Raw genomic sequence first — 12,827 nt, 5'->3', positions numbered from 1 at the left:
TTTAATTATTAGGAATACACTCATCTTTGTTTGTTAGACATCTTATAATAATACAAACTTGGGTTTGTGTTTAGGTGGTTACTAAGTAAGCTCTTTGACTTTCAGAAGGTAACTTCTCAGGCTCTCTTTCTCTAAAATGGTGATAATAACTCATATTGTGAAGACTATCATACTGTGTGTTCTAAACACAGTGCCTGACACTTTAACCTTACCTTTCATCGGTTCTAAGAAATGCTTTTTTTCCCTTATGTTTTTAATATGCCTGAAAGTAGGTTGGCTATTATAATATAATTGACAGTATTTTTTAATTTTAGTGGCACAGAAAGTAAAGCTGAGTCCTAGAGTCAGTAACAGAGTAGTCAGATAGATAGATGGTCATGTTTCCCGTTTTTGAATTATGTTCTCACCATCATTAATATGTGAACATTTTAATGTTCTGCTTAGTTTTGGTTGGTTTATTCCAGATATCTTTTATGAATATTCAGTAAGATAATTCAGATCAGCACCTTGTTTGACTTTTAAAAATGTAGTTTTATAGATTAGTATTCCATAAAGTATTTGCACATTTTATAAATCTGTAATTATTAGGCCTCTTCTCTCAATCTGATACACAAATTGTGACAATGCCAGAGATTCTGTTTCATCTCTGTTGTCTTGAGATGTTTATTTTGAAACTTGTGCACTTGAAGGCTGTCTTGCATTTGTACTTATGTACCTGATTTCTTCTTAAGAGTAATTGAATATAACCTGATTTCTTATAGGAATCCAAAAGGCTAGCTCTTGTTTATGAATTTTTAATTGTTCTTATATACTTACACAAATGCTGTTTTTCTTCATTTCTCATTTGAGTTAACTAAGTGTATTAGCTCATGAACTAAATGTAGCTTCCTGGATCTTTAGAACACTGTGTTTGGGCTGACTCTCTTGTTTGGGGTTTGAGGATAGGTGAAGAAATAACTCGAGAATCCAAAAAAGCAAGAAAAATAGGTGGCCTTACTGGTAGCAGTTCTGATGATAGTGGAAGTGAATCTGATGCCTCCGATAATGAAGAAAGTGACTACGAGAGCTCTAAAAACATGAGTTCTGGAGATGACGATGATTTCAACCCATTTAGAGATGAGTCTAGTGAGGATGATGAAGATGGTGAGTTCATGAATCTATTAAATGTAAGCTAAAGGATAGTTATTTCTGTGTATTTGTTTATTTATTTTTGGCTGTGTTGGGTCTTAGTTGCGACAGGCGGGATCTTTTGTCGCGGCGTGCGGGCTTCTCTCTAGTTGTGGCACGCAGGCTGCAGAGCACATGGGCTCTAGTTGCGGCACACGGGCTTAGTTGCCCTGTGGTATGTGGGATCTTAGTTCCCTGACCAGGGATCAAACCTGCATCCTCTGCAATTGGAAGGCAGATTCTTAATCGCTGGACCACTAGGGACGTCCCTATTTCTGTGTATTTGAAATGGGGTATTGTACTAAAACCTTTTTTTCCCTATAGAAATCATCACACAGATTCTAATCTTTGCTTGGTGGCAGCTCCAAGCTTGTCTGTCTTCTGGAGGTTCAGCATATTTATGTGAGATCATGACCTCAATTTTGTGCACTTAAGTATAACCTCAAACCATGGAATTTACCTCACGGTGTATGGGTGTACTGGACCTCTGAAGTTGGTGGTGGTTTACAAGTTGTCGCTCAACAATACAAAAAAACTCAACGGTTGTTTCCTTTGGAAATTCTGTACTTGTGTTAACAAATGATTTGATACGTGTCTTTCCTTAATTTTCAGATCCCTGGTTAATCAGAAAGGACCACAAGAAAAACAAAGATAAAAAAAAAAAGAGAAGTATAGATCCAGATTCTATTCAAAGTGCCTTATTAGCATCAGGTCTTGGATCAAAACGACCTAGTTTTTCTTCTACACCAGTAATTTCACCTGCTCCTAACAGTGCACCAGGTATCCATGTGGAAGCTTGCTTTGTCTGTGAAATGTACTTTTAAACAAAACAAATATTTAAACTTTGTACTGATTTTTAACAAATGTACTTCATCTAGCTAACAGTAACACCAACAGCAACAATAGCCTTATAACAAGTCAGGATGCCGTGGAAAGGGCCCAGCAGATGAAGAAAGACCTACTTGATAAACTAGAAAAATTAGCTGAAGACCTCCCTCCTAATACCCTGGATGAACTTATTGATGAACTTGGTGGCCCTGAGAATGTTGCTGAGGTAAATATGACTTGATCAGGGCTGTGTCTCTTCTAGGTAATTTTTTGCCACTTTCAAACCCTTTAGAATAAGTGATATATTTGGTATCATCATATAATTATCTAATATCCTCTATTAGATCTTAGAACCCTTGCTCTACTCTAGTTGTCATCCTAGAGCAAGTAAATTCCTGCCCCTATTATCTTGAGTATCTGCCCCAAGACACGGATCTCTGTTATTGCACCTGTCATGCAGTCTTTGTTATCATTGCCGCATGTCTGTTTTCTCCCCTGGAATTTGAACTTTTCAGAACCAGGCACTGTGTTGCAATGTTCTCTCTCCCCCAGTGCCTGATGCAGGACAGGTTGCACAGTACATGCTGGTTTCATTATCCCTTTCACCTCCCACCGAGTTTCTATGTTGGGAGCCCTGAGCTTCATGCACCATAGCCAGCTACATTAATTGTAAGTGACGCTGTTTGGCTTTGCAGATGACTGGCCGCAAGGGGAGGGTTGTAAGCAATGATGATGGAAGTATATCTTATGAGTCAAGATCTGAACTTGATGTCCCTGTGGAGATACTAAATATCACGGAAAAACAAAGATTTATGGATGGAGATAAGGTATGTTTTTCTGGGATGCTTTTTGGCGAAAAGAATAATGCCCATACATTTGGATTAATCTTTAGGTTTTTTCTTTTAATATAAATCATGTCTTTTGAATGTTCTTACTCTATTTTTTTAAGTAATTACACATAATCACTGAACATTTTACACGTTTTCATTATTTTCTTATAAATCGAATGTGGTGTTTTGTGCATAGAATTAGATGTAGCTCTTGATAGCTTTGGAGGCCTTTGAAGTCTTTAATCAGAATATTGTGTTCTCTCAGGTCATCTTAGTGGCACTACACCTAATGCTACACCCTAGTGTCAGTGTAATCTTGAGTCTAGAAATATATTTAAGCACATGCCCCGATTACTGGGATCCTTTGATCTTGCTGTTTATTGTCTTGCTCTGCCATGTCCCATTGAGACGATTTACTCTGAATGGTTGTAGATTACACTTGCGTAACTGACCACTGCAGAGGTCGTGGTCACCTTCAGAGGCCCTTTCTGTATGCTCTTATTGTTAAGTAAACTTCATCAATTTTCAGATTCTCAGATCAGTTCTTCCTCCATCTAGTCGGAATTGCTATAAGCGTTTTGCTAAAAAATAGGTAGGAGCACCACTTCAACCTCCTTCCTTAATCTAAAGGGGGTAGAATAAAATCTTATCTCTTTATCCACATTTTGCTTTGTATTTCAAAATTTTTTTGCCTCTGCAACTAGAAAATAGACAGTAGCTATTACCATTATCAAAGTTGTCTTTTAAATGTATTTAAAAGCTCATGTTACATATTTTAAAGATTATAGGTAGAGGTGTTATCAGTTATTTTAAGTACTTGTTTCGTTAGTAATTTAGGCCCATGTGCGTTAGAAATTGTATTAGTTGGGATCAGATTTGGCTGTTAAGTGACAGAAAATCCAAAATCATATTCGCTTAAAGTGGAAGTTCATTTCTCTCATGTACAAGTTTGAGTAGGTGGACCAGGACTGGTATGACCCCTTGAAGTCTAGGTCTCTTCTGTCTTGTTCCTTTAATATGCAGCCTTCCAGTTACCTCCATATTTCAGGTTCAGTCATCACACCTCTACATTTCAGCCAGCAGAGAGAAAAAAAGAGGAGGGGAAGGGCATATCTTTGATTAGGGACATTTCCTGGACGTTGTTCAGGTGACCTACTGGCTGGAGTGTGCCCACACTTAGCTGTAAGGGAGACTGGGAAATGTAATCTTGATTCTGGGTGTCCTTGTAACCATGTACAACTAAAACTGAGAGTTAGGAAGTAAAGGAGAATACGTATTGGTGGATGTTTCCCCACCTCTCTTTGTGCAGAAGTGATCTTTTGTTCTTTTCTCCTTACATTTGATACAGAATATTGCTATCATCTCAGAAGCTGCCAGCTCAGGTATTTCATTACAAGCAGATAGGAGAGCTAAAAATCAAAGGCGAAGAGTTCATATGACCCTGGAATTACCATGGAGTGCTGATAGAGCAATTCAGCAGTTTGGTAAGTTCCTACACTGAGTTTCACTTCATAGCCAGGAATTACTGGGGAAATATTTTAATGCTAGATATATTAAACTTGACATATATGTAGGTTTTGGAGATGTTTGTGTATTGCATATACCTTAAAATATAGAGGGCATTATGAATTTATTTCTTGGCTGTTTTAAAAGCTGTAAAAGACCTATGGTAGGGCTTTCTGGCATTATATTCAAGAATGGGGCTCCTCAGGAGTATCTTCATTGTACATCTCCAAGGGTGTTATCCATGTCAGAGCAACTGCCACTTGATGTCTTTTTCAACCCCCAGTAGCTTCATTGAGGGCACATTGCTCCTCCCTTCCCTTCCATCTTCATGTCCCTGTGACCTGGTGATTTAAAACAACAACAACAACAACAATTTTGGGAGAATCCAGAGCAGCTGTGCATCAGCAACATTGTGGTCAACTAAACTGGGGTAGCACCAGTAATGTGTTTATCATTTAATAATTTTATGGAGTTTCTACTCCCCCGTAAGTGGGAGTATTGTTCTGAATACAGATGTTCAAGTTGGCGTTTTTGATTTTGTGCCTTTTGGGGAGTTAGGGTAATTGTTACATTCTTTAATTTTTCTTCTGATTTAAAGATTTCTGGATACCAGCTTACTGTTAAGTGCTGGGAATAGGTCTCAGAATATTAGTATCTAGAGAGCACAATCAGCGAATTTTTTTTTTTTTTTTTTTTGTCATTACAGGACGAACTCATAGATCAAACCAAGTTACTGCTCCGGAATACGTCTTTCTGATTTCTGAATTGGCAGGAGAACAAAGATTTGCATCTATTGTTGCTAAAAGACTTGAGAGTTTGGTAAGTTTTTGAGTTATATAGATGTGTGTAAAAGATGATATATGTTAACCTGTCTTCTGTGCCTTGATTGGAGATTTTATGTTTGGATAGGGTGCGCTTACACATGGAGACAGAAGAGCAACAGAATCCAGAGATCTGAGTAGGTTCAACTTTGATAATAAGGTACATTTCAGCTTTCACTATCTGTGAAAAATGATTGCAGTGTATGGTGTCTGTAAGGAACAGAAAGGGAAAGTGGTTGCTGTTTAAAACTTAAAGCTGTCTCCTCTTATGGTTTTGCTATAAAGTCATGGCTAGTCCTATAAGACACGTGGCAGTTAGATCTTTGGTGATCAACTGTGCAATATAATCATCTTCTCATTCCTATTGGAAAATAAGATTATAATAAATACTTGTGGATGAATGAAGTGTGAGTTCCCAGAAGTAAAGAAAGTTGTTTATTTATGGAATGCCTGCTGTGTACAAAGGTGTGAATGAGGCACTAGGCAGTGTAAAATATATATAAAAATAATTGAGCCCTGCTATTTTTGACTCTTTGGTACAATAATAGTTTTTATAGCATTCACTTGGTCATGTGATTGAAGAGTATCCAAATGCTGAAACTTGTTAAATTTATTTGGTTTTTATTGCAGTATGGAAGAAATGCTTTAGAAATTGTCATGAAATCCATTGTAAACCTAGATTCTCCTATGGTATCACCACCTCCAGACTATCCTGGAGAATTCTTTAAAGGTAACTTTTAAAAATAATCATAACAAAGGAAAATGAGTACTGACAAGAAGGTACAAAACTCATTCTAACATGTGCTATTGTTTTTAGTTTTCTTTGGACATAAAATGTATAAAATTTAGAAATTGATAGTTAACAGACACCTAAATTGATGTCTTATAATAAGCAGTAGATTTATTAAATTTCATTCAGGTGACGTGTTTTTACTGTTGATAGAGTTCGTTGCATGTTGTTTAATACTAGATTACTAGAGGAAAAATGGTTTTGTTAGATTAATTTGAACATGACTATGCCAAATAGCTTTTAAAATTTAAAGTACCTAGGTAAATAATCTGTGGGGGCTAGTGGAGGTACAGATAAAACAAAACTGGCCGTGTATTAACTGTTGTTAAAACTGGGTGCTGGGTACCTGTGGTCCGTAGAATATTCTCTTTACATTTGTGTGTATTTAGAAATTTTTATATTTAAAAAAAAGTCCTAAGTAGTGCTATAGAAATTCTTAGATATATCTTGCAAATCTGAAGAATAGATTTTACCCCATTAATATTAGTAGTCTGGGTGATTTCAGTAGTTCAGCAAACTGAAAATATTTTGGAAAATAAACAGATGTAAGGTATTTGAAACATTATCCTTATAGAGTTAGCATTTTTTACTAGGAAGTCCTTTCCAATTGAACCCATGTTTAGAGTTGGTAACAGTCCATATTGACATAGCTGGCAGGGGTGCTTATAATCACTGATGGCATTTAACAAAACAAAAAACCAATAAAGTCTTGGCCCTGTTCTTTTTCTCCCTTTCCCTTTCATTCCCTCTTACTTTCTTTTTATTTGGTCATTGGAGGGATTGTCAAAAACAACTCCCCAATTTATTTCTAATTCTAAAAAATTACATGTTTTTTATTCATTATAAGTGATGAAAACAATCTAAAAGTGAATAATGAGGAGCCCATACCCTCTCCTTAACTACCTGCTACCTACCAGTCTCACCTGCTGAGGTTAACAAATGTTGACAGTCTGAACAGGGGCAGCCTTAACACACCTTTATCCATTTGTCTAAACTCAGAGCTTTTTAAAAAAAAACATGTTAATATTACTTGCAACGTACTTTTCTCACTTGGTACATCACAGGCATCCCTTACAAATCAATAGCTATAGTACTAACATATTTTAACAGTTGTGTAATATTCTACATCTAGCTTATGTAACAGTTTTTCCCTTGTTGATGTTCAAGTGGCTTTCATTTTTTTGTATCACAAACAGTGCTGGAATTATAGCAGCTATCCTTCTATTCAGGAATTTCCTCCCATAGGATGGATTCCCAAAATGAGGATTTTTTGCATTGGAGCTCTTTGGCTACAGAGTTGTCATCTTCTGCAGAATCTACACATTTTGAGCATGTAGCAGTCTAGCTGATTAAATAAATGTGTAAATAGGATATAATTATGCTTCCTGTTGATCCTTTTCTCTTTCTTAAACCCTTTTTACTGTTAAGTCTGGGTTAGAGCCTGGACACAAATACTTTTTAAAAGTTTTATAAACTGTCCTCTTAGTAACGTAATTCAGAACATGTTGACAGTTATACACGTTGCTTATCTTCTGCATCGCCTTGTCAGTACTGATAGGTAACGTTTGGAAAGGAAGCATGATTATTTCCTTATATAAATTATTTAATCAGTATCCTGCTGTACGTTCGAAGTTGTTTAGATTCTGTGGGTGACAGCTTTGTAGCCAAGGATCTCCACTGCCAAGGGTTGTTGTTGAAAAGATATGACATTTTAGTGAAATAATAAAATATAATGTGAGGTTTGAGTACTCTAGGATTTTGAAGTGTCTAAAGATCTTTAGGGGCTGTGGGTTCCATTTAATTCAGCTAATAGGAACTATGGAAGATACATAGACTGTGTCTTATATGCTAGAACTTGGTCTAATTTGATTAGTCAGTTAACAGCTCATTGAGTTATTTGGGCTATAAGGTTTATTTTTTGTTTGTTTTAATTTATTTTTATTTTTGGCTGTATTGGGTCTTCGTTGCTGTTTGCAGGCTTTCTCTAGTTGTGGCGAGTGGGTTTCTCACTGCAGTGGTGCAGTGGCTTCTCTTGTTGTGGAGCATGGGCTCTAGGCGTGCGGGCTCCAGTAGTTGTGGTTCGCGGGCTCTAGAGCACAGGCTCAGTAGTTGTGGCGCACGAGCCTAGTTGTTCCACGGCATGTGGGATCTTCCCGGACCAGGGCTCTAACCTGTGTCCCCTGCATTGGCAGGCGGATTCTTAACCACTGCGCCACCAGGGAAGCCCTGGGCTATAAGGTTTTTTATAAATTTGTTTTATTACAGATGTTCGACAAGGACTGATAGGAGTTGGCCTGATAAATGTAGAAGATCGTTCAGGAATTCTTACTCTAGATAAAGGTAATGGTATGACTTTTGTATGTATGTTCATAACTGTTGCTGTATCATTATAGCCCATTTTGTTGTTTATGCTTTCGTCAAGTTGAAGGGGAAGCTTCAAGTCTCTAGGTCTCAATCCCTCATTACTGAGTGCTCACAGAGCATTCTGGGTGGTTTTTGCTATGAATAACTATGGTTATTCAAGAAATTAAATCTCTATTCTCTCTACATAGCAGCAGTTCTCAAACCAGGTTGCGTATATGATCAGCTGTTGAGTTTTTAAAAAAGTACTGAAGCCAGGCAGGAGCTCAGACATCGGTAATTTTCCAGAAGCTCCTGGGCATTCTTACTTGTGCAGCCAAAGTTGAGCTTCACTGACTTAACAGCACTTAAACTTTATGGGTTAAGACTTAATGTTGGAAAACTAACATTCTGTTGTGCTAAATTATATTCATACCTTCAGTAAGTGAAGCTGAAGATGCAGAAATTCAATTTGGCAAACATCTTTTGAGCATGTAGTATAGTCGTGCTAATTGCTAGAGGTAGAAGTGGTCGAAGTATAGCCCTGTTCTGGGAACGGTACAGGAGTTGTGAGGGAAGTCTTAGAGAAGAAAGTGAGACTCTTACTAGGCTGAGATGAATAAATTTTTTAAATTGCCATTTGAATGCATTAAATCTTTCATACAATCTTGTCATTGCAGATTATAACAACATAGGAAAATTCTTAAATAGAATTTTGGGCATGGAGGTGCATCAGCAGAATGCGTTATTTCAGTATTTTGCAGACACACTTACTGCAGTTGTTCAAAATGCCAAAAAAAATGGAAGATATGATATGGGAATCTTAGGTAAGTTGGGAAATTTTAAAAACATCTTATGTATTCTTTTTTTCTTTCTTTTTAATTAATTAATTTTATTTTTGGCTGCATTGGGTTTTCTTTGCTGCACATGGGGTTTCTGTAGTTGCAGTAAGCGGGAGATACTCTTCGTTGTGGTGCCTGGGCTTCTTGTTGCCGTGGCTTCTCTTGTTACAGAGCATGAGCTCTAGGTGCACGGGCTTCAGTAGTTGTGGCACGCGAGCTCTAGAGCACAGGCTCAGTAGTTGTGGCGCATGGGCTTAGTTGCTCTGCGGCATGTGGGATCTTCCCCGATCAGGGCTCGAACCCGTGTCCCCTGCATTGGCAGGCGGATTCTTAACCACTGCGCCACCAGGGAAGCCTGTCATATGTATTACTGATGAAAAATTTTTTTTATACTTATATGTTGCTTTTTCTTGTTCAAGATCTTGGTTCTGGAGATGAAAAAGTGAGGAAAAGTGATGTTAAGAAGTTTCTGACTCCAGGATATTCAACCTCTGGCCATGTAGAATTATACACGGTAAGTTTAGAAAACGTGCACATTCAAGTATAATATCATTTTCTGGTAAGCATTCTCCGAAGTGAGTTTAATTTAAATTTTATTATTATTTTTTTTACAGATAAGTGTAGAGAGGGGAATGTCCTGGGAGGAAGCTACCAAGATTTGGGCTGAGTTGACAGGACCAGATGATGGCTTTTATTTGTCATTGCAAGTAAGGCTCGTTTCCCTTAAATGTTAGTTGTTAAGATGTGTAATGTGTTTTCATTGCCAGCATTGTAATTATCTGTTCGCTTTGTGCTGATTTTCCAATTGTATTTAGCTTTCTGTGTTTTGATAATTTATCACTGTAATTGTGATATATTTTTATTTAATACGTTTTGAGGAGTATTATTAAATGCTAGTTTTAAATTATTACTTATTGGGGAATTCCCTGGTGGTCCAGTGGTTACTATTCCACACTTCCACTGCAGGGGGCACAGGTTTGATCCCTGGTCAGGGAATTAAGATCCTGCGTACTGCGTGGTGTGGGCAAAAAAAAAATGTTTACATATTATTAGTAAATTGAACCCTTTTTTTCCATAATATAGTGAGTGACCTTCTTTAGTCATAATATTGCTTTATGTCTTCAAGATTCAGTTTTCAGTTATTAGTGTAACTACATTCATTGGTTTAGTATTTGCCTGTGGACAGAGCTAAGGAGAGAGGATGTGTGAGTGTGTATGTGTGTGTGTGCATGTGTGTGTACGTGTTTATATTTAGACATATACATATACACACACAAATGAATGCATATTTATTTGTCCTGATCAAAACTATGGAATTTTGGGGCTTCCCTGGTGGCGCAGTGGTTGAGAGTCCGCCTGCTGATGCAGGGGACACGGGTTCGTGCCCCGGTCCGGGAAGATCCCATATGCTGCGGAGCGGCTGGGCCCGTGAGCCATGGCTGCTGAGCCTGCGCATCCGGAGCCTGTGCTCCGCAACGGGAGAGGCCACAACAGTGAGAGGCCCGCGTACCGCAAAAAACAAACAAACAAAAAATGTGGAACTTTAATCTTACCTCTTCTCTGATTTTTTTTTTTTAATTTATTTTATTTTTGGCTGTGTTAGGTCTTCATTGCTGTGCGCGGGCTTTCTTTAGTTGCAGCGACTGGGGCCTACTCTGTGGTGCGCGGGCTTCTCATTGTGGTGGCTTCTCTTGTTGAGAGGCATGAGCTCTAGGTGCACGGGCTTCAGTAGTTGTGGCACGTGGTCTCAGTAGTTGTGGCACGCGGGCTCTAGAGCACAGGCTCAGTAGTTGTGGCAGACGGGCTTAATTGCTCCGCCGCATGTGGGATCTTTCCAGACCAGGGCTGAACCTGCGTCCTCTGCATTGGCAGATGGATTCTTAACCACTGCGCCACCAGGGAAGACCCTTCTCTGAAATTTTGGTCTTCTTTCTTCCACACTAATAATCCCTGTTCTTCAGGGCACACAGGATGATAAAATATCATGGATACTATACCCCAGTATTTTGAAAATATTTTTGTTGTAATAATAACTTTTTTTGCATAAGCTTATTTTATGCTATTTAAAAAATAGTTATACTGTTTCTGCATGTCAACATATGGCAATTATATAGTATACTCTTCTTTTTTTTTTTTTTTTTTTTTTGGTACGCGGGCCTCTCACTGTTGTGGCCTCTCCCGTTGCGGAGCACAGGTTCCGGACGCACAGGCTCAGGGGCCATGGCTCACGGGCCTAGCCGCTCTGCAGCATGTGGGATCTTCCTGGACCGGGGCACGAACCCGTGTCCCCTGCATCGGCAGGCGGACTGTCAACCACTGCACCACCAGGGAAGCCCTATACTCTTCTTTTAACCCTTAATTAATCTTAGTTCTACAGGTAATTAATTTATACTTAAAGCTCACCACTCACTCACTAGTCCTTAGGTTAATATCTCTCTAGTTATTTTGTCTGAAGCCCATTATGTAGTAGATTCAGGAAGGGCTTATGGAAACATTACTCCCTGAATTCTTACGTGCTGGTAAGTTTGTGCCTTTGTACTTGAAAGACAAATTTTACCAGACATGAAATCTTTTTTTTTTTGCGGTACGCGGGCCTCTCACTGTTGTGGCCTCTCCTGTTGCGGACCACAGGCTCCAGACGCGCAGGCTCAGCGGCCATGGCTCACGGGCGCAGCCGCCCCGCGGCATGTGGGATCCTCCTGGACTGGGGCACGAACCCACGTCCCCTGCATCGGCAGGCAGACTCCCAACCACTGCACCACCAGGGAAGCCCAGACATGAAATCTTTAGTTCACGTTTTCTTTTCTTGGATATCTTAAAGATGCTGCTACTTATTCTTTTGAGATAGAGTTGCTGTCAAAAAAAATTTTTTTTAATTATTTTTATTTTGGGCTGTGTTGGGACTTCATTGCTGGGCGTGGGCTTTCTTTAGTTGAGGCGAGCAGGGGCTACTCTTTGTTGCGGTGCGTGGGCTTCTCATTGCGGTGGCTTCTCTTGTTGCAGAGCACGGGCTCTAGGCGTGTGGGCTTCAGTAGTTGCAGCATGTAGGCTTCAGTAGTTGTGGCTCACGGGCTCTAGAGTGCAGGCTCAGTAGTTGTGGCGCACGGGCTTAGTTGCTCCGCGGCATGTGGGATCTTCCCAGACCAGGGCTTGAACCTGTGTCCCTGCATTGGCAGGCAGATTCTTAACCACTGCGCCACCAGGGAAGTTCTCTACGTTTTGTTAACTTTTTAAAATTATGGTAAAATATATAACAAAGTTTGCCATTTTATCCATTTTAAAGTGTATGATTTAGTGTCATTAATTATATTCACAATGTTGTGCCAACATCACCATTAAACAGTAGCTTTCCCCTGGCCTGATAACCTTTGATCTATTTTTTGTCTATGAGTTTGCGTATCTTGGTACCTCATATAAGTGGAATCGTGCAGTATGTGACAGTTGTGTCTGGCTTCTTTCATTCGGCATAATGTTTTCAAGGTTCGTCCATGTTGTAGAATTTGTCATAACTTCCTTTCTTTTTGTGACTAATATTGCTTTGTATGTGTGTAGCACATTTTACTTTTTATTTGCAAATGTCGGGTTGGCCAAAAAGTTCGTTGGGGTTTTTCGGTAAGATGGTACCAAAAACCCGAACGAACTTTTTGGCCAAGCCCTTTATGGAGTGACCAACTGTAAATGAAGACCTGGTTCAAGAACTGCG

At 39.0% G+C, this 12,827-nt stretch overlaps 1 protein-coding gene across 10 annotated transcripts in view; it reads left to right on the top strand.

The window, feature by feature from the left end:
* The window catches only part of SBNO1 (strawberry notch homolog 1), a 58,372-nt gene that overhangs the window by 31,716 nt on the left and 13,829 nt on the right, over window positions 1-12,827 (top strand). For 6 of the 10 annotated variants that reach the window (XR_004486976.2, XM_033440782.2, XM_033440781.2 and 3 more), the window contains 13 exons: window positions 946-1,143; window positions 1,492-1,569; window positions 1,780-1,947; window positions 2,046-2,221; window positions 2,691-2,822; window positions 4,174-4,309; window positions 5,038-5,150; window positions 5,241-5,312; window positions 5,783-5,882; window positions 8,208-8,282; window positions 8,963-9,109; window positions 9,544-9,638; window positions 9,739-9,831. Coding sequence is in view for 9 of the 10 variants with exons in the window: in XM_033440782.2 (XP_033296673.1) it covers window positions 946-1,143; window positions 1,492-1,569; window positions 1,780-1,947; window positions 2,046-2,221; window positions 2,691-2,822; window positions 4,174-4,309; window positions 5,038-5,150; window positions 5,241-5,312; window positions 5,783-5,882; window positions 8,208-8,282; window positions 8,963-9,109; window positions 9,544-9,638; window positions 9,739-9,831 (1,583 nt within the window). In the remaining variant the exon portion in view is untranslated. The remainder of the gene's footprint in view (window positions 1-945; window positions 1,144-1,491; window positions 1,570-1,779; window positions 1,948-2,045; window positions 2,222-2,690; window positions 2,823-4,173; window positions 4,310-5,037; window positions 5,151-5,240; window positions 5,313-5,782; window positions 5,883-8,207; window positions 8,283-8,962; window positions 9,110-9,543; window positions 9,639-9,738; window positions 9,832-12,827) is intronic. The other 4 variants (XM_033440783.2, XM_033440780.2, XM_033440779.2 and 1 more) reach the window with 1 other exon arrangement.

Source organism: Orcinus orca, chromosome 15, assembly GCF_937001465.1.
Source record: "Orcinus orca chromosome 15, mOrcOrc1.1, whole genome shotgun sequence".
NCBI classification, from domain to species: domain Eukaryota; kingdom Metazoa; phylum Chordata; class Mammalia; order Artiodactyla; family Delphinidae; genus Orcinus; species Orcinus orca.
This window is presented reverse-complemented; position numbering and strand designations above follow the sequence as displayed.